The 23,528-nt window shown below is 60.2% G+C and overlaps 1 protein-coding gene and 1 non-coding gene across 2 annotated transcripts in view; one reads left to right on the plus strand and one right to left on the minus strand.

Annotated features, from left to right (window-relative positions):
- Positions 1–175: 175 nt before the first annotated feature.
- TRNAK-CUU lies at positions 176–248 on the minus strand. The gene has a single exon. It is a non-coding gene; the product is annotated as a tRNA-Lys (tRNA).
- Positions 249–1,677: 1,429 nt separating this feature from the next.
- The window catches only part of ADAMTS7 (ADAM metallopeptidase with thrombospondin type 1 motif 7), a 37,084-nt gene continuing 15,233 nt past the window's right edge, over positions 1,678–23,528 (plus strand). The window contains 18 exon segments of the mRNA XM_030955399.1: positions 1,678–2,204; positions 2,558–2,898; positions 3,767–3,938; positions 6,165–6,364; positions 6,993–7,076; positions 7,665–7,789; positions 8,795–8,944; positions 9,569–9,712; positions 14,879–15,023; positions 15,344–15,436; positions 15,970–16,115; positions 17,471–17,640; positions 17,814–17,947; positions 18,408–18,528; positions 18,806–19,050; positions 20,301–20,442; positions 21,823–21,949; positions 22,393–22,606. Of these exon segments, the coding sequence (XP_030811259.1) occupies positions 2,000–2,204; positions 2,558–2,898; positions 3,767–3,938; positions 6,165–6,364; positions 6,993–7,076; positions 7,665–7,789; positions 8,795–8,944; positions 9,569–9,712; positions 14,879–15,023; positions 15,344–15,436; positions 15,970–16,115; positions 17,471–17,640; positions 17,814–17,947; positions 18,408–18,528; positions 18,806–19,050; positions 20,301–20,442; positions 21,823–21,949; positions 22,393–22,606 (2,958 nt within the window). The 5' untranslated portion in view covers positions 1,678–1,999.

Raw genomic sequence — 23,528 nt, forward strand, 5'->3', positions numbered from 1 at the left:
CGCAGCCGCCGCTCGGGCATGCCGGGACATGGAGTCCGCGGGCTCCGCGCCCGCTCCGCCCCGCTCGGCCGGCGGGGGCGGCTTGGCTGCCGACTGCTGGCTGCCTGCGCCGTGAGGAGTCACACTGGGCGGAAAAAAAAATTAAAAATCGAGAAAAAACAGGGAAAAACTAACACGCCCAACGTGGGGCTCGAACCCACGACCCTGGGATTAAGAGTCCCATGCTCTACCGACTGAGCTAGCCGGGCGCCACGCGCACCCAGCGGCCGCCGCGGGCCTCGGCACCGGCCCCGCCGGCCACGGGTGTTCTCCACTCCGGCCGCCAGAGGGCGCGTGCCCCGGCTGATCTGCATCTTTAACTTCATCGCCTAATTAAACATTAGCCCAAACGTCTGTTAATTATCCCCTAATTAAACATTATCCCTTCATCTTGACAGGTGCGGAGCGACCGGAGATGCAGCCGTCCCGGGAAAGCTGTGGGCTGCCGGAGCCGCCAGCAGCCCCGACCGGGTAATTCATAGAGCCAAGTAATCCCGCGTGTTTGCTCCCGGTGCGCTTCAACCTGAGAGAAAACAAAAGGAGACAGCGACGGGCAGCCCAGGCTGAGGAGAGAAGGAACGTGGCGGCATCAGCCAAGCGCCGTTTTTCATTTTTGACCGAAAACTCACTGAATTTTCGTGATTTTTTTAAATCGCGATCCTCACGGCGCGGCAGAGGAAGCAATGCGGCAAGGGAGCGCCAGGGGGCGCCAAGGGCCACGCCGGCAACGCGTAATACAAACCCCGCCCCTTAATGTGCATAACCCCGCCTCTCATGTACATAATACGGCTTTAATATGCATAACCCCGCCCATCTAATATGTATTGACGCCTTGAGAGGCTGCCTGGAAAAGAGCCGGGCAGAGTTAAAGGAATAAAGCAGGGATTTATTAAAAGGCCTTCACAGGACACACTTTGGGCAGTCCAAGAGCCCGGTCGTGGCTACACGTGAGTTGGACTCCAGGTTACGAGTTTTCACACACTTTTATAAGTTTTGGTCCATTTCCATATTGGGGTTAATTGTCCAATTCCAGCTCCAGGTTATGCAGTCCCATCCTCTCGGTTTGCTCTCCTCAATTCGCTGTTGTTTGCACTTTTTGGGCCTGGAGCTGCAATGGTGTCCTGGGCTCCCAGGCTGAAAAAGGATTGTTTTGTATGATTGAGCTGTGAGGAGAACTGCTAGCACTCTATATGAAGTTCAGAGTAATAAACTAACGCAGTACAGAATGTGGAAAATGTGAAAGCCAAAACTTAAGGCATCAGTATTAACCCCACCCCTAATACGCATAACCCCGCCTGTCTGATCTGCATATCCACGCCTCTCTGATGTGCATAGCCCCGCCCCTACACTCACAGCCCCTCCCGTCTGTTGTGTGTAGCCCCGCCCTTCGTTGTGCATAGCCCCGCCCCCTGTTGTGTGTAGCCCCGCCCCCGCGGTGCCGGCCCCGCCCCGCGGAGCCCCCAGCCCGCCGCAGCCATGGCGGCCCCGGCCGCGCTGCGCCCGCTCCTGCCCCTCGTCCCCGTGGCCGCCGCGCTGGCGCTGGCCGCGTGCGGGGGCACCGCGGGGACAGGTCTGGGGGACAGCGCGGCGGGCACCGCGGGAGGGCCGCGCGGGGATGGGGGCGGGATGTCCGTGGAGAGCGGGGTGTCCGTGGGTATCCGCGGGATGAGCGCCGGGTGTCCGCGGAATTGTCCGCGGGATGAGCGCCGGGTGTCCGCGAGGATGGGGGCGACATGTCCGTGGAGTGCGGGGGGACCGCGGGTGTCCGCGGGATGAGCGCCGGGTGTCCGCGGGATTGTCCTCGGGATGAGCAGGCATGGGCGCTGGGTGTCCGCGGGATGAACGGGATGTCCGCGGGATTGTCCGCGGGGATGAACGGGAATGAGCGCTGGGTGTCCGCGGGATTGTCCGCGGGGATGAACGGGAATGAGCGCCGGGCGTCCGCCGCATTGTCCGCGGGATGCCCGCGATCCGGGCAGCCCGGTGCCCCCGCCGGTGCCGCGCTCCGTGCCCGCGGGCTGGGCACGCTCGGAGCCGCCAGCCCGGTCCCCTCGCGGCTCCCCGCGGCCGCAGCGCCGAGCCCCGCCTGGGGAGACTCCGGAGCGCTCCGTGCCCGCGAGTGCTTTGCCCCCAGAGACGGCGCGTCCCAACGCCGCCTCAAACGGGTATTCCATTTTTGGGGAGCTTTTCCGTTGTTTGTTCGGTGGTTATTTTACTGGCGGCCGGAGCTGAACAGCGGGAGTTAAGCGGGGCCAGCCGGGGCAGGGCTCCGGAGCTGCCTGGCTCCCCTCGCCCGGCCGGCCCCTAACCCTGACCTTAACGCTGGCCCCGGCGAAGCCCAGCGCTGGCCCCGAGGGCAGCGGGCGCAGTCCCCGCCGTCCCTGCTCCGTGCGGTCCCCGCGGGCACATCCCGCTGCTGTCCATCCAGCTGCCGCCGCAGGGGGAGTCCAGCGGGGAAAAGGGTGCGAGAGGAAAGGGGAAGGACCCTGCAGGTAAGCGCTGCACCCCCTCTCCCCAGAGCCGCGCTCCGGCAGCGACATCGTCCATCCCATCAAGGTCGACGAGAGCGGAGCCTTCCTGTCCTACGACTTGTCGCACCGGGCCCTTCACCGGAGGTCTCCTGCCTCCAGGAGCAAGCTCCCCGCCTTCTACGAGCTGCACTACAGAGGGCAACCCCTGAAATTCAACCTGAGCCTCAACAGGCACCTCCTGGCCCCGGGCTTTGTCAGCGAGAGGCGTTTCGGGGGCATCGCCGGCGCCAAGATCCAGCCCCGCTCCTACAACCCGTGCCACATGATCGGGGAGGTGCGGGGCCCGCTGCAGGCGGGGCTGGCTGCCCTCAGCACCTGCGATGGCCTGGTGAGTGCAGCCCCCTCCTCCACACCGAGCCCTGATCCATAAGGGAATGGCAGGAGCTGGGTGGAACCCTTGTTTCTGCCAAAATTTCACACCAAAATTCCCAGCAGCAGCAGCAGAGTCAGCATCTCATCGTGCAGGTCTGGTACACCATGGATGAGCTGACTGTAAATTTCCCATGGATTGCAGTGGTTTGGGAGCTCTCCGGGGCTGGGTTTCCTTGTTTGTGTCCAAATTCCCGAAAGGAGCAATTCTCTGCCTTGTGCTGCATGAGTGGGATCGTGAGGAGCACACCTGGGGACGAGGGGCTGGGAGCTGCAGGTGTGATAGCACAGCTCCTGGGCAGTGAAGCTGCTCGCTGTTTCCCGAACTCTCTGCTCTTGGTATTTCCTGAGGCCGCAGTGACCTGGAGGAGTTCGGGGGAAAGGGCTTAGAACCTCCTGTGTGTTTGCAGAAATGTCCCATGTACCTGGTGGGGCAGTGCTCACGCTGGTGTCCCTCACTTTGGAGGGAACACAACTCCATTGGATCCTCCAGGGCTTCCCACTGCCAGAGGGAAGGAGTAAATGGGACACTGGGGAGAATCCTTCCCTGGCAGGGTGGGCAGGGGCTGGGATGGAATTGCCAGAGCAGCTGGGGCTGCCCCTGGATCCCTGAAGTGCCCAAGGCCAGGCTGGACATTGGGGCTTGGAGCAGCCTGGGACAGTGGAAGGTGTCCCTGCCATGGCAGGGGTGGCATTGGGTGGGATTTGAGGTCCCTTCCCACCCCAGCCATTCCAAGGTCCCTTGATTCTGTGATCTCTGCCCGTGCCAGGTTCCACCTGGGCTGCAGGTGGCGGGCTCACCGTGGCACTTTGTGTCTCCCTGGCAGAAAGGTGTGTTTCAGCTCATGAACGAGGACTATTTCATCGAGCCCGTGTCCAGCAGCCCCCGGGAGGAGGGAGCAGCACAGCCCCACAGGATCTACAAGCGCCAGGTGCCCGAGGCCGGGGCTGAGCAGGGCAGGAGCCCCCCGGCCCCGCGGGAGCCCTGCGGCGTGCCAGGTACTGTCCCTTCCTCCGTGTCACCAGGGACCCAGTGCTGCTGGGCCCCAGGCCTCTGGGCTCATGTTCTGCTCCCAGCCCTGCTGCAGGCCAGGGGTGATGTGGAGACAGAGCTTTTGCTTTCATTTCCACCAAAACTTTGGTTTTGACCTGGACTTTGGGAGTGGGACGCGGTGGCTGCCCCGGGAGTTCCCACTGTGGGCAGAGGGCATGTGGGTCCTTCCCTGTGCACTGCAGATGGGTTGGATCAACTCCCAGATCCAGCATTTCAAGTGCTGAGGAATTCAGTGCTTTCCCAGAAGCTCATGGGCACTTTGCTCCCCGATGAAGCTGCAGTGCATTACGCGCTGCACATTTTCTGGAGCTCTCTGCTTCCACAAACTGGGGTTTGCTTCTGTGACAGGGTTATCTTCAGGCATTCTTCTGATAATCTAAATTAATTACTTAATCTGCGGTAATAATCTTAATGGCTTCTTCTAGGCTTTGAAGTCTGTTCTTGACTCAAGTCCTTTCTGGACTTTGAAGTCTATTATTGATCATTAATTTCTCTGGGTGTACCATGGCCTGTGTGTAATTCACGTGGATCTCGTCTGTAATCAGTGCCAGTGGGGTGGATGTGCTGTGCATGCCCTGGAGGGGAATCCCAAAGTCTGTAGGATTTTAGTGACTGCCATCCTCGTGCTGAGCTCTCCTGTGTTGCTCTTTGCTTTGCCCATGACAGGCAGGTGCTGCTGGTGTTGTTTAACTCGTGTCAGTGCCCAGGGCTGCTGTGTGCCCAGCTGGGATCATGCCAAGGGGAAATGCCCGGGGATGTCAGTGCCCAGGGCTGCTGTGTGCCCAGCTGGGATCATGCCAAGGGGAAATGCCCCCTGGGCACCCCCAGCCCTGCCTCACATCCCGGCTGGGAGCTCAGCACTAAGGACACAATGGGGACGAGCTCCAAGGAAGCTGCTGCGATTAAACTGTCACAGTGGCATTAGCAATTCATCAGGAGGTGCAGATAGCTGGGATTTCTCAGGCTGGGGATGAAACGCCCTTTCACAGCACACTGCTGCTCAGTGCAGCCCAGGAAGTGTAGGAGTCCATTGTTAGGGAAGCCATGAAAGCGATTCCCACTGTGTGGGATGAGGTTTGTAAAGCCTTCACCCAGCTCGGGCTGACCCTGACCTTGCTCTTGGAGCCGTGTCACAGGAAAAGTCCCCGCTGCAGAATTCCCAGTGCCTGGTGTGCGTGAGGAGCTGAGCTCTCCCCGCCTCCGCGCTCCCAGCCAGCATTCCCGTCCTTCTTAACAATCTCTTTGAACAATTCCTGTCCCTGTCCTGGGCACTGTGCTCCTGCAGCCCCTTTTCCCTTGGAAGAGCAGAGCCCTGCTCTCCTGTCTGTCCTGGGGCAGCTCTGTCTCCCTGCAGGTCCCCTTTTCCTTGGGAAGGAGCAATCTCCCCCTGTGCCTGGGCAGCCTCTGTGAGGTCCCTAAGCAGCCCTGCTTCTTGCCTGGGGCAGCCTCTGTGCTGCCCTGCAGGGTCCCCTTGTTCCCTTGGGAAGGAGCAGAGCCCTGCTCTCCTCTCTCTGTGCCTGGGGCAGTCTCTGTGCTGCCCTGCAGGGTCCCCTTGTTCCCTTGGGAAGGAGCAGAGCCCTGCTCTCCTGTCCCTGTGCCTGGGGCAGCCTCTGTGCTGCCCTGCAGGGTCCCAGCCTGCCCAGGGCTCTGCTGCTGCTGCTGGGGTCTGGTTCCACTCACCAGTCCTGCTTTGGGGGCACAGAGTTCATTGTGATAGGAACTGTCCCTTCCTGAAAAACACAGATTTGGGATGACCCCAGATGTGTAGCCACCAGGGTTTTTTCTCGGGTTGTTTCTCAAGCATCTCTGCAGTGTTGTCTACAAATTCCTGTCTGTACAAATGCTGAAACTCTGCTTTGGGAGGCTCCCTGTTCCTTGAGGAATATTGCAAACCTTGTTCTGGTCAAAGAAATTCCTTCAAATTCAAATGCTCTGTTTTTGGTGGGTTTTTTTTGTTTTTTGTTTTTTTATGTCCTGCTCATGTGCAGCAGGCTGAGCTGGGAGTCCTTTGGAACAGAGCACAGCAAAATGCACATGATTTACTGAGTTATGGCTCTGAGTGTGGAGCCTTCTCCACATCAAAGGTGATTCCTTTGAATTAAAAACGAAGATATTAAAGTTGCAGGCACTTGATCAAGGAAAAAAATATTTTTTCCCCTTAAATCTGGAAGAGTCTGAGGAAAGCCTGGAGCGGTCTGAGAGGCGCAGGGAGCGGTGGGAGCAGAAGCAGCACAGGAGGAGGAGGAGGATCAAGCAGCGCTCCATCAGCAGGGAGAAGTGGGTGGAGACGCTGGTGGTGGCAGACACCAAGATGGTGGAGTTCCACGGCAGTGCCAACATCGAGAAGTACGTGCTGACCGTCATGAACATGGTGAGTGCTGGGCCTGGGGTGCGCCCAGAGCCCATCCAGGTGCCCCTGACACGGGCAGGGCCACCTGCCATGGGACCGTGGGCATGGGGACGTGGCCTCCAAGGGAGGGGCTGGACAGGACAGCTGAGGAAGGACTGTGGTGGTCTCTGCTGGCAGTCTGGGGGCTGTGCTGGTGCCATGACACAAGCAGAGAAGGAGGTGGCTCAGTCTGTCCCTCTGCTGCTGCCGGGGTGGCACCTCTTGGCACTCCAGAGGAAAGCTGTGGTTGATGCCAGGAAAGGGTGGGACGGGGCAGAGGACCTCAGGTAACATCCCTGGGTTTCTGGGGCTGCTGAAGGCGCTCAGAGAGCACCAAACTCCTTTGGGATGGTAAACACATCCAATAGGAGTGAGAGCAGAGGGGTTCCCTGGGGGTTTCTGGCTGAGTTTCAACGTCTGCACAGATCCCATGGAGTGTAAATGGATTTCATGGCAGGCTTACTCCAGCCCCATGTCTGCTCTTGCCTCCCATGTGGGGAATTCCTGAGATGCTGTCAGCAGCCTGCAGCAGCTTCCCAGCTGGAGCTCCAGGGGCAGCGTGCTGGCTGCTCTGTGTCCCCTGCCATGTCCCCCTGGTGTCCCACTGCAGGTGGCAGGGCTGTTCCACCACGCCAGCATCGGGAACCCCATCAACATCGCCATAGTGCGGCTGATCCTGCTGGAGCACGAGGAGGTGAGCCCCAAACTGGGCTGGGCTGGAGGCCAGGCTCCCTCCTGGGCTGGCCCCCTGGCCTGGCCCAGTGTGTGTGGGAGAAATCCAGGTGCCCACCTTTGCCTCCTCTCTTGGCTGGTGGAGCCAGGGATGGTGCGGGCAGAGGAGCTGCAGAGGTGGTGGTGGGTGTCACACACCCCCCAGCTGGCTTTGGGGTGGTTTATGGTGTCACACACAGTGTCACTGTGCTGGCAGAGGGCTCTGGGGCACTGGGTGGTTGTGTCCAAGCTGCTGTGGTGGCTCTGGGGGGCCTGAGGCCACTCAGGGTGTCCACAGCCACGTCCTTCTCTGTCAGCCAGCACACGGGGTTTTCCTGCAGTGGTGCTTAACCCCTGTTACTGGATGATTTAATGTTTTGGTTGAATCACAGATGAAAAGAAAGCAGGAAAAGGGCTGTCTTCCCACCCAGCCTACAAGCTATAAACATGGAGCAATTCCATCTGTGTGGCAGTCACTCCCAATCCCCCTCTGATGTTCCTGGGCTCAGACCTCTCCCCTCCCCATCCCAAAATCCAAACAGCTCCAGCAGATCTCCCTTTATGTTGGCAGGAGGACCTGAAGATCTCCCACCACGCAGACAACACCTTGAAAAGCTTCTGCAAGTGGCAGAAGAGCATCAACGTGAAGGGAGACTCGCACCCCCTGCACCACGACGTCGCCGTGCTGCTCACCAGGTGTGGAGGCCACACACAGCGCTGGGACAGATAAAAACTCACCTGGCTACAGGTGGGACAGCCAGGGGTCATCTCCTGGCAGCTCTTGGAGTCTCGCTCTCCCTGCCTGGACACCTGCACGTGAGATCTGTGATGTGACATCCGGGGACATTTCCCGGTGCCTGGAGCTGCTGTGGAAGGTGGCCCTGCCCATGGCAGGGGGTTGGAATTAGATGATCTCTAGGATCCCTTCCAACCCAAAGCATTCCATGAGTCTGTGATTCCATGGGCTGGTCCAAATCTCAGGTTTAAACCTGGACACAGCTCCCAGCTGAGGTTTCCAAACCAGGCTTTCACCGTGGCCCCGTTGCCAAGCCCCAGAAGGGCTGGATCCAGGAGCTGTGCACAGGATTAACTCTCCTTTTTCCCTCAGAGGCTGGGCTTGGCAGAGGAGCCTCTGGGAAGCCCCTGACCTCCCACGGAGCTGGCAGGAATTCCTGCCTCTGGCCAAGTTTGTGTACCTTGCAGTCAAAGCCTGGTTTGAGGCTTTCAGGCTGCCGTGAGCTGGCTGCTGTGGTGGTTTGGGTGATGATTCACAACCCACAGCAGCTTTATCTTCCCTGGGAGGTTGCTTTGTAGAAGAAACGAGGCACTTCAGGCCTTGTACTTCAGTGGGGCTGTTCTTCCTGGGTGGCTGGAGCTGCCCTGGAAAAGCACAGCACCTCTGGGATGTGCTTCCCCAAAACATTGTTTGATTATCCCCAGCATCAGCTTTATTTATACAAGGGAATAAATGCAGCCAGGCTGGCCAGCAGCTCCCATTAATCAGGCTTAATGGTGAGCTGGGGATACTGGGAGAGGAAAGGGGGAAGGAAAGGTCACAAATGTTTCCCCTGTGGAAGGAAGCTGGATGTCCTGCTCTCACTCCTGTTTGGCCGCTGTCCGTGCGCCGGGTCCTGCCGCCTTCCAACGCCCTCTCTGCTCTGTGTCTGTCTGTCTGTCTGTCCGTGTGTCCCCTCGGCCAAGGAAGGACATCTGTGCTGCCATGAACAGGCCCTGTGAGACCCTGGGGCTGTCCCACGTGGCCGGGATGTGCCAGCCCCACCGGAGCTGCAACATCAACGAGGACACGGGGCTGCCGCTGGCCTTCACCGTGGCCCACGAGCTGGGACACAGGTACCACCCTCCTCCTCCTCCTCCTCCTGTTCTCTGTGTGCACCCTGGGGCTGGAGAGGGCACGGGGGGAGGTTGGGAGGTGGTTCCTGGGTGGTTCCTCATGGGTGCAAACACCCCCTTGCTCCCTGAGGGCTTCATTCCAGAGTCAAGTTTTGGGTCGTCCCAGGTTTAATGAGAACCACACAATCCAAGGCAACCTGGAGAAATTGCACCTGTGTATTGTCCTGGGGTGGTGTGGGAAGGTTTTGGAGCAGGGGTTGCCCATTGAGAGGTTTTAAAGCAGGGTTTGTATGTAATATCAGTGACAGAATTTCACTTGTCCCAGTTTCAGTTAAACTTTGACAAGATCACTTGAACATTGCAGTTTCAGTTAGACATAGACATCTAACTGAAGACACAGACATTCCCAATAGACAGCTGCATGTGGGAAAACAGCCACCAGTGAGATCTTGTTGAATATTCCTGAGTTTTCAGTGGGAAAGCTGCAGTGAGAGCAGGGGACAAAGCTCAGGGCTGTCAGTAGCACGTCCCCAGGGCAGTCCCTGCTGCGGGGCCGGGAGCGGCGGCGGTGGTGGCTGTGGTGCTCGTGGCTCACCTCCCCTCCGTGGGCTGTGTCTTACACAGTTTTGGGATTCAGCATGATGGAAGCAGCAATGACTGTGAGCCAGTTGGGAAAAGACCTTTCATCATGTCTCCACAGCTCCTGTATGACACGTCCCCACTCACCTGGTCCCGCTGCAGCCGCGAGTACATCACACGCTTCCTCGAGTGAGTGCTTCCTCCTCTTCCTCCTCACTCGTGGGGCTGGGGGTCGGGGCCCAGGCATGGGGGTGCTCTTATCTCTGAGATACCTCTCTAAGAGAGTTGGGGGTCTTTGCCCAGAGCAGCTGTGGCTGCCCCATCCCTGGGAGTGTCCAAGGCCTGGGGTAGTGGGAGGTGAACCTGCCCATGGCAGAGGTGGGATGAGATGGGCTTTGAGGTCCCTTCCCACCAAACCATGCCACGATTCCATGGATCTTCCCAGGGTTGCCTCACTCTGTGCTGTGAAGGGGGCTCAGGAGCTTTTGGGGGTACACAGGGGCTGTGGCTGCGCAGATAAAAGTGGAGTGTTTTCCCTCAGTGCTCCCTGCAGGTTCTGCAGTCGGTTCTCTCTGCCTGTCATGGGCAAACCAGATCCAGCCCAATTCTTCCCTGCCTTTGTTTATTTTTAGCACCCGTGGCTGATTTTTCAGCCTGTTGTTAGGGAGTTCCAAGGAGCCCAGCCCGCAGTTTGGTTTGTCAGCCAGTGGCTTGCACTGGAGGAACATTTCCCCCTTGCTGCAGGAAGGTTTGGAAGCAGTGAGGAGCAGCGAGGGGAGAGCTGGGCCAGGGGAGGCTGCTGGGGCCAGGCTCCGCTCCCAGATCCCAGCCTGGGCCATGTGGGTTGGCCCCGTGCAGGGGAATTACTGCTGATTTATGCCTTTCTGAGCAATGGAGCTCTCCCGCTTCCGCAGCGCTCTTGGCCCTCTGCTTTGAACCTTCGCTGGGGCAGGAAGAATTTCCTGCCTGTGCTGACCCCGGGCTGCTGCTGATGGGGAGACAGAGCAGCTGGAAGCTCCTGTGCTGGGGTTTGGGTGTCTCTGCTCCCCCAAGGAGCAGCTCTGCCTCGGGAGCTGTCTGCCACCGGCTGTGAGCCCCGGGCCAGGGCACAGACAGGAGTGCTGTAACGGGATGCTGGCAGGAGAGCAGGAGGGAGGGAGCCAGGAAACCCGACCCTGCTGACCTGGGCTTGCTGGGTGTGCGTGGAGCAGACCTCGTGTTCGGGAAAACCACGCTCTTGCATGGTGATTGTTATTATTTTACACAAGATCATTGTTATTTCACAAGCACTGCTGAACGTTGGAGCATCTGAAAGTGATTCCTGGCAGCAGCAGCAGGGCCCCAGCACTGCAGTCGGTGCTGCTGCAGCTGGGGCTCCAGTCAGGGTCTGCCTGGGCACGAGGGGGCCCTGGGAGGAGCTGTCCTGTCCCTGCTGTGGCAGCCTGTCCCCAAGGAAGGTGTCCCCACCTTGGCTCAGGCCAGTGTAGGGTGCTGGCACAGGGTGGCTGCTGATGCTCAGTGCTGGAGGGACCCTTCAGTCTTGGCTCTGCATCAGACAACCAGATTTTCAGCCTCTTTCCACAGTGCTGGAGCTCTCCTTCCATCATCCTCCTCTTGCCAGGGCCTGCTGCCCTTGCCACCCCTCTGCCAGCCCCTCCAGCCCCATGGCTGTGCTGCTGGTTCTTCCCAGGCTCCAAGCTTTGCCTTTGTTTTTGTTGAATTCTGTCCTGGCTTCTTTGGACCCTTCCTCCAGTTCCCTGGGAGCTTTTGGAATTTTAATCCTGCTCTCAAATGTATCTGCAGATCCTCTCAGGCTGCTCACAGATGGAGATTTAATCACTGTTCCATCCACTCCATCCTCCAGCTCGTTAAGGAGCGGGCTGGAACAGGCAGAGCAGTGCAGGCCCCTGCATCTTTCCCTGTGGACTGGGATTTACTGCACATCCCTGGAAGCCAGAGGGAAACTCAGGCCAATTTTTCCCTGCTTGGAGATGTGTTTTGGCCAATTGAACAGACCAGGAGAATGACTGTAAAATATTTAACAAAGCAATAGGTTCTGGAAAAGCTGGAAAGCTGAAGCAGGTCGCAGTGACCCCCAGACTGGACAGAGACCCCTCTGTGAGCTGGGGCAGGGCAGGGAGTGCCCCAGGCAGCTCAGAGGAGCAGGAGGAGGCTGGGGACAGTGCAGGGGGGACTGTGGGGCCCAAACGGGCACAGGGTGAAGAGTCCAGAGCCGCACGAGTGTCACACCTGGGGCTCATCCAGGCTGAAGTGCTTGAGCCTGGACTTTGTGCAGTAAGGACACCTTCTGTGCTTAGAGAAAACACTCCAAGTGTACAGAGTGGGATGGGCTTTAAGGCTCCTTCCAACCCAACCATGCCAGGTTCTGGGATTCTGTGGAAATACGTGGGGAGGTGCCCTGCAGCGTGTGCCTGACACAGAACCCTGTCTCCAGCTACCCAATCCATCCCAGCTGAGCCCCACTGGGATGGGATCCTGCCATTCCCACTGGGCCGGGAGCAGCAGGATGCTCCTGCTCTTGGGAGTTTGGAAATGGAGATTTTTGAGTCCCCGGGCTGCTGCAAACAGCCCCTTTCCTGGTTCTTCCCACAGGGAAATACAAGTGTATTTCAGTGAGGACATGCATGGCAGTTTAAGGGGCTGTCCCCAGCCAAGGGAGCTGTTTGCAGGTGTCCAGTGTGGAGCTCGCTGGTGGGATGGGAAAGGGAGGAGGGGGTGCTGGTTCTGCTGGGCATCGCCCCGTGGCACTGCCAGCACCCCAAAGCAGCAGCTCCCCTGCTCCCAGCCCTGTTTCCGTGCTGCTGCTTTGGCTTAAAAAGGAATCTCACTGCACGTGAATTCCCAACAAACCCGAGTAATCCGATCCTCCACCACAGCCTTGCCAGGGGCTGGGCCTTGCTGGAAACGAGTTTGTTGAAATAACACCGCGGGCTGAGCCTGGACAATCCCGGCTGTGTTTGGGAAGTGTCAGCAGCAGCTGGAGCAGGGGAGGCACCTCTGCCCCAGAGCTGTCCTGTCCAGCCTGGTCTGGGCCGGGCAGGGGCATGTCCAGCTGCTTTATTCATCTCCTTTAGTCCTGTTGGCAGCATCTGCAGGGACTTCTGGCTGTTGACATAAATGTCCTCTGGGACATTTATTGCTGTTGCCCCTTCTGTCTTTGTCCCTTCACCTTCCCCATGTCTGCCATGCCGGGGGGACGTGGGGGGATCACTCTGGGGGCTCCCACCCCGGTGAGGTACCCAGAGGTGCCCATCCACACCGGGGCAGCCCCAGGGACTGCAGAGCCGGGGCTGTGTCAGTGGGAAATGCTGGTTGCTCATGCCGGACATTGACCAGTGGCTGTTCCCATCCCCTGCCGGCGGTGAGGGACGCTGGGTGACACTGCTGTGGGACATGGGGTGACACTGCTGAGGGACACGGGGTGACAGTGCTGTGGGATGCTGGGTGCCAGTGCTGAGGGACACTGGGTGACAGTGCTGTGGGACACAGGGTGACACTGCTGTGGGACGCTGGGTGACAGTGCTGTGGGACGCTGGGTGACACTGCTGTGGGACGCTGGGTGCCAGTGCTGTGGGACACGGGGTGACACTGCTGTGGGACACTGGGTGACCCTGCTGTGGGACACTGGGTGACAGTGCTGTGGGACACGGGGTGACACTGCTGTGGGACGCTGGGTGACACTGCTGTGGGACACTGGGTGACAGTGCTGTGGGACACAGGGTGACACTGCTGTGGGACGCTGGGTGACAGTGCTGTGGGACGCTGGGTGCCAGTGCTGTGGGACACGGGGTGACACTGCTGTGGGATGCTGGGTGACAGTGCTGTGGGACGCTGGGTGACAGTGCTGTGGGATGCTGGGTGACAGTGCTGTGGGACGCTGGGTGACATTGCTGTGGGACACTGGGTGCCAGTGCTGTGGGACACTGGGTGACACTGCTGTGGGACACTGGGTGCCACTGCTGTGGGACACTGGGTGACAGTGCTGTGGGACACTGGGTGACAGTGCTGTGGGACACGGGGTGCCAGTGCTGTGGGACACTGGGTGACAGTGCTGTGGGACACTGGGTGACACTGCTGTGGGACGCTGGGTGCCAGTGCTGTGGGACACGGGGTGACACTGCTGTGGGACACTGGGTGCCAGTGCTGTGGGACGCTGGGTGACACTGCTGTGGGACGCTGGGTGCCAGTGCTGTGGGACACTGGGTGACAGTGCTGTGGGACGCTGGGTGCCAGTGCTGTGGGACGCTGGGTGACAGTGCTGTGGGACACGGGGTGACACTGCTGTGGGACACTGGGTGACACTGCTGTGGGACACGGGGTGACACTGCTGTGGGACACTGGGTGACACTGCTGTGGGACACTGGGTGACCCTGCTGTGGGACACTGGGTGACCCTGCTGTGGGACGCTGGGTGACAGTGCTGTGGGACACGGGGTGACACTGCTGTGGGACACGGGGTGACAGTGCTGTGGGACGCTGGGTGACCCTGCTGTGGGACGCTGGGTGACACTGCTGTGGGACACGGGGTGACAGTGCTGTGGGATGCTGGGTGCCAGTGCTGTGGGACGCTGAGTGACACTGCTGTGGGACGCTGGGTGACAGTGCTGTGGGACGCTGAGTGACACTGCTGTGGGACGCTGGGTGCCAGTGCTGTGGGACACTGGGTGCCAGTGCTGTGGGACACTGGGTGCCAGTGCTGTGGGACGCTGGGTGACACTGCTGTGGGACGCTGGGTGACAGTGCTGTGGGACGCTGAGTGACACTGCTGTGGGACGCTGGGTGACAGTGCTGTGGGACACTGGGTGACAGTGCTGTGGGACACTGGGTGCCAGTGCTGTGGGACACTGGGTGACAGTGCTGTGGGACACTGGGTGCCAGTGCTGTGGGACGCTGGGTGACAGTGCTGTGGGACACTGGGTGCCAGTGCTGTGGGACGCTGGGTGCCAGTGCTGTGGGACACTGGGTGCCAGTGCTGTGGGACGCTGGGTGACAGTGCTGTGGGACACTGGGTGCCAGTGCTGTGGGACGCTGGGTGACAGTGCTGTGGGACGCTGGGTGACAGTGCTGTGGGACACGGGGTGACACTGCTGTGGGACGCTGGGTGACACTGCTGTGGGACGCTGGGTGACAGTGCTGAGGGACGCTGGGTGACAGTGCTGTGGGACGCTGGGTGACAGTGCTGTGGGACACGGGGTGACACTGCTGTGGGACACTGGGTGACAGTGCTGTGGGACGCTGGGTGCCAGTGCTGTGGGACACTGGGTGCCAGTGCTGTGGGACGCTGGGTGACAGTGCTGTGGGACACGGGGTGACAGTGCTGTCCCCTCTCTTGCAGCCGGGGCTGGGGGCTGTGCCTGGATGACCCCCCGGCCCGGGAGCTGCTGGACTTTCCCCTGGTGCCCCCGGGCGTCCTGTACGACGTGGGCCACCAGTGCCGGCTGCAGTACGGCCCCTACTCCACCTTCTGCGACGACATGGACGTAAGGGGGGCTGGGGCACATGGGGGGGCTCGGGGGGGCTTGGCTGTGCCCACCCTGCCCAAGGGAGGGGTCTGATCTGTGCCTGAGGGTTGGATCTATTCCCCAGGGATGGATCTGGTCTGTGCCCCAGGGATGGATCTGGTCTGTGCCCCAGGGATGGATCTGTGCCCGAGGGAGGGATCGGTGCCCAAGGGAGGGATCTGTGAGGGATGGATCTGGTCTGTGCCCCAGGGGATGGATCTGGTCTGTGCCCCAGGGATGGATCTGTGCCCAAAGGAGGGCTCTGTGCCAGGCAGGAACCTGTCCCTCTCTCCCCACAGAGTGTCTGCAGCACGCTGTGGTGCACGGTGGGGAACACGTGTCACTCCAAGCTGGATGCAGCTGTGGATGGCACAGCCTGCGGGGAGAGCAAGGTAACAGTGGGTGACACCCCTCCATGGCCTCGGGGAGCCCTGCTCCTGCACACACAGGGGCTCTGCAGGGTCACTGCAGGGCTGGGCTCATCCCTCTGCCCAAACACCTCCTGCCCTCAGCAGGGGCTGCCCTCAGGGAAGGTGACTCACTTGGGGTCACCTGAATCACCTGGGAAGGTGAAACCCACAGTTAATGACCATGGCAGGAGAGCACATGGCTCATTCTGCTGCCATGGTGGATGCTCCTCCCTGGGATCTCTCCCGCTGCTGGGGAGCCCCTCTGGGCTGACACTGGGCTGTGGATCCCCTTGCTGAGGGGTCTCCTGGAGCTTTGGGTTTGTTGTCTCCCCCAAACCCTCAAACAGCCCAACTCCTCTGGGTTTCCCGTGCCTTGAGGAGCTCCAGGCTGTGGCAGAGCCCAGCTGACCCCAGGCACCCCCATGCAAGCAGAGCAGGGATTTCCACGGGCCAGCCTGTGTGCTGGGCCTCAGTTGTGCCCACCCTTGACCCCGTGTTCCCCTCCTGTCCTGCAGTGGTGCTTCAATGGCGAGTGTGTTCCCGTGGGCTTCCGGCCCGAGCCCATCGACGGCGGCTGGAGCTCCTGGAGCGCCTGGGCCTCCTGCTCCCGCAGCTGTGGGGCAGGAGTGCAGAGTGCTGAGAGGCACTGCAGCCACCCCACGTAAGCCTGCCCTGAGCCTGGCCTGCCCAGACCCAGGACAGCAGTCAGGAGTCCCAGAATGCTGGGCTGGTTTGGGCTGGGAGGGACTGGTTCCATCCCCTGCCCCGGAGTGCTGCAGTGTGACTCAAACAAAGGGCAGAGGCTCCACGCTCAGAGATGTAAAACATATCCAGTGTCCTTCAGTGACAGAGCAGCAACCCAGGCATTCTTGGAGCCTGATTCAGAGTTGTTTTGAAAAATCCTGCTGCAGTTTATCACCCTGCTGCATTCCATCAGCCAGTGCTGGCTGGAAGTGTCCGGGCACTGCTGGAGGAGCTGCCACCTCCATCCTGGGATTTCTGCTGACCCATCTGCTCCCCACGTGTCCCCTTGGTCACCAAACCCCTGTTGCACTGGATTCAGCCAAAACCCCCGGCTTGCCCTGGTGTCAGAGCAGCCTGGGATGGGGAGGGAAGGGGCTTTGTAGTGATGTTCCAGGGGATTTGCTTTTCCATGGCATGGGGAGCTCTGACAGCCCCAGAGTGAGCTCCTGACCCTCCCAGACATGTTCTGCCCGTCCTCTTCCTCGGGTGAGTTTGGTACGTGCTGCTGGGCTCTTGAGGGAAGTGCTCTGTCATCTCGGTCCTGGATCAGGACCTGGATTTGTGTTTGACATAAACGCTGTGGCAGAGGTGCTGTGGTGGTTTGTGGAGAGTTCCAAACACAGCTGTGGACAGGCAGGAGAGCAAACACTGGGAATTTCCCGGGCTGTTGTTTGCTTTGGCCACTGGAGGTAAATCTTCAGCTTTGCCCTTGGGATGAAGTGAGAAAATGTGTGCTGGGCATGCCCCCCTCCCGCAGCCATTCCTCAGGGCAGAGCGTGTAAACACAGCCCTAAAATAATCATTAGCTCCATTCTCTTCAGCAGAGTGTGCCCAGGAGAAGGAATTCTCGTGGGGTCACTGGGACATGGGCCATGGACAGTGATGTGACAGGACAAGGCAGCGTGGTGGGAGATGGTGGCCGTGTTGTGAGGGTCTGCTGGCATCTGAGGAAAGCACTGCTGTGCTTCTCGAGTCCCTCCTGCTTTAAAAAGCCCAGTGTCAGTTTGCCATTCCCTGGGGCAGTGGAGGAGCAGAGTCAGGAGGATTCCCCGGGTGGGATGGAGAGCAGCTCCTCCAGAGCAGCTGCAGGAAGGGCACCAGTGTGGGCAGGGCTTGGAGCTGCCTGGTCTGTGGAAGGTGGATGGAACACCCATGGCAGGGGGTGGAACAGGGATGGATCTGAGGTCCCTTCCGACCCAAACCATTCCAGAGCTGTGTGACTCTGAGGCCTGTGCCCTGCCAGCCCTTGTGAGGGGTTTTTGCCTCCCCCAGGCCCAAGTACGGGGGCCGGTACTGCCTGGGCGAGCGCAAGCGGTTCCGGATCTGCAACGTGCGGCGCTGCCCCCCGGACAGGCCCTCCTTCCGCCAGGTCCAGTGCAGCCAGTTCAACCCCATGCTCTACAAGGGGAAGCTCTACAAGTGGACACCAGTGCCCAACAACAGTGAGTGCAGGGCAGAGACCTCAAACCTGGAGCGGCCGGAGCTGCTGTTTGTGTCCCTGCCTTGCCCTGCAGCTCGTGCTGTATTTTGTATTTTACACTGCCCTGGGCTTGCAGGGTTGGTTTGTGCTTTAGGAGAGAGCAGTGCTGGGGCTGAGTGTGTGCCTGTTCCCCAGTGAACCCCTGCGAGCTGCACTGCCGGCCCGAGCACGAGTACTTTGCGGAGAAGCTGCGGGACGCGGTGGTGGACGGCACGCCCTGCTACGACAGCGACGCCAGCCGCGACGTCTGCATCAACGGCATCTGCAAGGTGGGCTGGCACCCGGGGGCACCCGGGCCTGGAAAGCACCCCAGGGGCAGCACCCAGCCTCGGGCAATCAGCATCCCCTCCCTCTGGTGCTGAGCTCGCTCCTTTTGCCATTCCCCACTTGGAGAGCGTTCCTGGTTCCCCTGGGGTGAGTGCTACGGGCAGTGTCAGCCTCTGTGCTGGCCTCAAGGAGCCAGAGCACCGCCCAGGCCAGGATGGATGCAACCTGGAGCTACCTTGGAGCACCCTGGTCTCAGGGAAGGTGTCCCTGCCCATTGCAGGGGGCTGGAACTGCATTGTCTTTAACGTCCCCTCCACCCCAAGCCATGCCAGGATGCTGTGAATCCAAGGTCCCTTCCACCCCAAGCCATGCCAGGATGCTGTGAATCCCCTGGGGAAGATGCAGCTGGTGCTGGGAGGGACTGGGAGGTGCTGGTGTGGGGCTGACAGGGCTCCCTTGCAGAACGTGGGCTGTGACTATGAGATTGACTCTCACGCCGTGGAGGATCGCTGCGGGGTGTGCCACGGGGACGGCTCCACCTGCCACACCGTGCACAAGACCTTCGAGGACAGCGAGGGGCTGGGTAAGGGCACCTCCTGCTGTCCCCAGAGCACCCCGTGCTGGTCCAGCACAGCTGGGCTGCTGCTGCTCCTTTGGAGGGGGAGTTTAATTCCAGCTTGTTGATTTTTTGGGGATAAGACAGCAGGAACTCAGGTGGTGCTTGGTGCCCGCTGGTGCCTTACAGAGCTGTAAGGATTGGCACAGTGCTGACACCCGGGGGACACAGCACCCACCCAAGGACAAAAACCATCTCAGACACCTCTGACTCCCCCAAGACCAACGCTTGGTTCCATTCCCAGGCTATGTGGACATTGGGATTATCCCCGTGGGAGCCCGGGAGATCCGGATTGAGGAGGTGGCAGAAGCCGGGAATTTCCTGGCGCTGCGGAGCGAGGACCCCGAGAAGTATTTCCTGAATGGAGGCTGGACCATCCAGTGGAACGGGGACTACAGGGTGGCAGGGACCACCTTCACCTACAAGAGGACAGGCAACTGGGAGAACCTCACCTCTCCGGGGCCCACCGTGGAGCCCGTGTGGATCCAGGTAGGATGGATCCTGCCCTGCCTGTGGGGCTGAGCTGCCGTGGCCCCTCACAGCCCTCCCTGCATGCAGGGGATGGGCTCTGCCCTCCTCAGGGTGTGTTTCTCTGGGAGCTGGGGCAGCCAAGCACACGCTGCCAGCCCAGGGATGTCTCCAGCCCACAGCACTTGCCGCTGAGCCTCATCCCCTTTGCAGCATTCTGCAGAATATTTGCACAGGAGAGGGAGTGTGAGGAGAAAGAGCCGTTTCCTGAGGCCTTTCCCATATCTTATCTCCAGCAGGGAAAGAGCCCCCAGTGTTTCTGGCTGGGCTGGACAGTCAGGAGGGAGGGAGCTGCCAGCTCATGCAGAGCTCTGGGAGTCACTGTCCTTGTGACCGTGAGGCCAAGCCTTCCTCTGCAGAAACCAGTGGGAATCATCCCACACGCGATGGCACAGCTGGCACCAGGCTGCCATCCCTCGTGCTGCCAGGCGTGCTGCAGAGGTGGTGGTGGCCGTGGAGCTGCATCCCACGGACCCCCAGGATCCCCCTGCCCTGGCAGTCGTGGCTCAGCCCCACACACTCCCCAGAACACCCCCTCCTTTGCACAGGCTCTCCCAGAGCCCAGGCACCCCGAGCAGCCACAATCTCCTCCTGCCTTTCCTTCAGCAGCAGCTCGGGGTGGGATGTGAGCAGGATCCTGGGCCTGCTGCTGCCAAGGGCTGCTGTTAATGGGAGTGCTGGCTTGCTCGGCACCCACAAATCACTTTCTGGGATTCATAACCTAATTAAAACCCGTGGACAACAGCGTTTCGATATTCATGGAGAGGTTTTGGAAAGGCGCCCTGGCTCTCCCGCCAAAGCTCCAAGAACAACAAAGCTTTGGCAATAATGGGAGTGCTTAGGCTAAGAAAAACAGGGATGAACTCCCGGCCCTCGCGAGCACGGGCGCTTCCAGCAGGGCTTGTGTCAGCCACAGAGCAGCAGGAGCCCCTGTGCAGTGGGAGGCAGCTTAGGAAATTCCACCCATGGGCAGGGACACCTTCCACAAACCGGCTTACTCCAAATCCCGTCCAGCTCTGTTGGGGTGCTGGGCACAGGGTCGCGTCCTCCTGGTCCTGTTGGGCAACTCTGTCACCCTGAGAAGCTCCCGGGGCAGTGCCACCCCCCATTGCCCTGCCCAACCACCCCGTGCTTGTCCCCTGTATCCCCCAGCTGCTGTCCCCTGTGTCCACAGCTGCTGTTCACCCCCTGCCTGTCCCCTGTGTCCGCAGCTGCTGTTCCAGGAGACCAACCCCGGGGTGAGGTACCAGTACACGATCCAGCGCCCGGCTGACAGCGAGAACGAGATCGAGCAGCCCGAGTTCCTGTGGCGCTTTGGCTCCTGGACCACCTGCACGGCCACCTGCGGGACAGGTGAGCACAGCCCCCGGGACACCCGCTCTGGGCAGTGGAGGGACCCTGGGGAGCCTTTGGAATTCCTGGCTCTTGGGTTTCACAGGTCCTAGGGGCAGAAGAAAGGCACATCTGCTGAGGTCATGCCCGTGGTGCTCAGCAGGAACCGCGGGGCTTTATCAGTGCTCCCGGCTCGGTGTCCTGTTACCCTGCGCGGGATGGAGACAAAAGAGCTTTAGAGAAGTCAGGCAGTGTGGAAGGGCTGGTCTCCTGCCTGGCTGGGCCTCTCCAGCGGGAGGATACCCAGGGTTTTACAGAGAGCACTGGGGTCCCACAGTGTCCGTGTGGGGACATTTGCTTTCCCCCTCCTGCCCCACTGGCTGGGTATGCCAGGGTCCCCAGGGCAGCTTTTGGGGCAGCTGGTGCAGAGGGACATTTCTGGAACTCTGCCGGGGGAGGCTGGGAGCAGCAAGCGCTTCCTCGAGAGCAGCTGGCACCGGAAAAAAGGGGAATTCAAGGACACTTGTGCTTTCTAGGTAGCACAGAGTGCCAGGACATGGGCTTTGTTTAAAACCAGCTTTTCTTTGTATGATTCCAGTGCTTGGCTTCCAGAAGGGAAGGGAAATAGAGGAGTGAATCAGGCAGCAGTCGGGTGAGGGTGAGCAGCTGGAGGAGGGCCGAGCCCCTCTTCCTGCACTGACTGATGATGTGAGATGAGATTGGGTTTGGGAGAGCTCACAGTGAGCCTCTGGTGAGTCCCAAGGCCCTGCAAGCTCCCAAGTGCTTGAGCCAGGGCCCAGCTCAGCAGCTTCAGCAGGGTTCTGTCAGTCTCAGCTGAGCCTGTGGTGACAGCTCTCCATGTCACAGGTCAAGTACGTGTTACAGGAACGGGGACAGCAGCCTGAGTGAGGCAGTGTGCTGAGGTCACCATAAAACCCTGTGAGCAGGCTGGGGACACGAGGCTTTGGGCAGTGTCTGTCCCTGAGCTGGGCTGGGGCAGGGCTGCCGAAGGAGCCGAGTGCTGCCCCTTGGCAGCCGCAGAGCTCGCAGTGCACACCGGCTGTGCTCCGGGCAGTGGTGCCAGCCCCGTGCAGCTCCGTGGCTGCAACTCCAGCTGCCATCCTGCCCCGGTGCCAGGGGCTCTGCCAGGGCACCTCAGCCTCAGCACCAATGAACTTGCACCTTCAAGTGCTGCTCTCATTTCCTTCCCCCTGTCCTGGCTCACCGAGTGAACCCTCCCGTGCCCTGCTGGGTGATCGGGTTCGGTTTCCAAAGCGGTGCTGGTGCCCACGTGGTGCCAGTGCCCCCAGGGTGTCTGTCAGTGTCCCCAGGGTGGCTGTCAGTGCCCCCAGGGTGTCTGTCAGTGCCCCGGGGGTGCCCTCAGTGCCCGTCCTCCCGCAGGGGTGCAGCGGCAGGTGGTGCACTGCGTGGAGAGGCTGGCGGGGCTGGTGGAGGAGCGGTTCTGCGACGCGCTGACGCGCCCCGACGACCAGCAGCGCACCTGCAGCGAGGAGCCCTGCCCAGCCAGGTGCCTCCCGCCCTGCTCCCCCTCCCTCGCCCTGGGCAGGGGCCCCAGGCCCCGGGCTGGTCCGTGACAGCATCCCTGGGGTTGCCTGACCACCGCAGGCATTGCCTGTCCACAGGCTGAGCCTCACAGGAGGCCCCGTCCTGGCAGGATGCTCCTCTCTGCCTCTGTGCACATAACCCCGGCACAGCTCGGGGCCTGTCCCATCCCTGAGCCTCTGTCTGAGCTCCCAGACCTTGGGCTGACACATTTGGGATCCTCCTTTCCCCATGGCCTCATGTGATGGGCAGTGGGATGGATCCTGGGGCACGGCTGCTTGCTCTGGCTGAGATCTTTCCCTTTCCCCTTTTCTATTCCCCATTCCCCTTTTCCCCCCTTTCCCCCCCTTTCCCCCCCCCTTTTCCCCCCTTTTCCCCCCTATTTTTCCCCTTTTTCCCCCTGTGCAGGTGGTGGGTGGGTGAGTGGCAGCAGTGCTCAGCCACGTGTGGCCGGGCAGGGCTGATGAAGAGGACGGTGCTGTGCATCCAGAGCGTGGGGCTGGACGAGCAGAGGGCCCTGCAGCCAGCAGACTGCCAGCACCTCACCAAGCCGGATGCCACCATGCCCTGCCACCCAGAGGTGCCCTGTCCCTCCCCGTGGGCTGTGGGCAACTGGTCCGAGGTGAGAGGGGACATTGGGGATGTGCCAGTGTCTTGCAAAGGGGTGGGAGCTGGGGACAGGAGCCCCCAGACACCTCAGCCTGCCCCAGGGTGATGGGTGTGCTCCTGCTCACAGAAATCCATGGCTGTGTCCCTGTGGGCTCCCCCGGATGGGGATTCCGTTGCTTGGGGAGGTCTCAGGGTGGGGAAGGGGCATTGGGCAGTTTAACTGTGCCCCAAGCTCCCATGGATGGGGATTCCATTGCTTGGGGAGCTCTCAGGGTGGGGAAGGGGCATTGGGCAGTTTATCCTGCCCCAGCCCTGGGCTTTGCAGCCCCCTCACTCACACAGGCAGGGCAGAAATGAGGTTTTCAGCTGGACACGGCTTGGAACAGCCTGGTGCAGTGGAAGGTGTGCCTGCCCAGGGCAGGAGGTGGAACTGGATGATCTTCAAGGTCCCTTCCAAGCCAAATGATTCCATGGGGTGATTAATGGTGACACTCTGTGCAGCCTTGATTTATTTTTGTGTTTTTGTGAATCAGCTTAGCCACAGGCTGAGGGTTTCAACCAGAAAATGATAACTCCTAATTTAAACAGCCGCTCCAAAAGTGTTCAGAGGGAAGACAAATATCAGGAGAGAAAGGAGAGAGCCTGGGAACAGAGCTTGTTGCTAAGGAACAAATGGAATCAAATGTGAACCGAGGATTTGAAGGCTAGATGAGAGCGAGTTGGAAATATTTTTCTAGGGGCCCACAAAAGCCACAATTAAGGGCTGAGAAAGATGGATGCATTGATTTAAAGGGAAAATTATGGCTTGTAGGTGGGTCAGAGCTGGGCAGGGCAGCCCCAGCCCTCTCTGCTGGCCTCTGTGGTGTTGGCACCAGTGGATTTGTGAGCCCTGGAGAAAATGTGTTTGGGATTTTGAGGTTCTGTAATTTTTCTGT

The sequence above is a fragment of the Camarhynchus parvulus genome, chromosome 10, assembly GCF_901933205.1.
Source record: "Camarhynchus parvulus chromosome 10, STF_HiC, whole genome shotgun sequence".
NCBI classification, from domain to species: domain Eukaryota; kingdom Metazoa; phylum Chordata; class Aves; order Passeriformes; family Thraupidae; genus Camarhynchus; species Camarhynchus parvulus.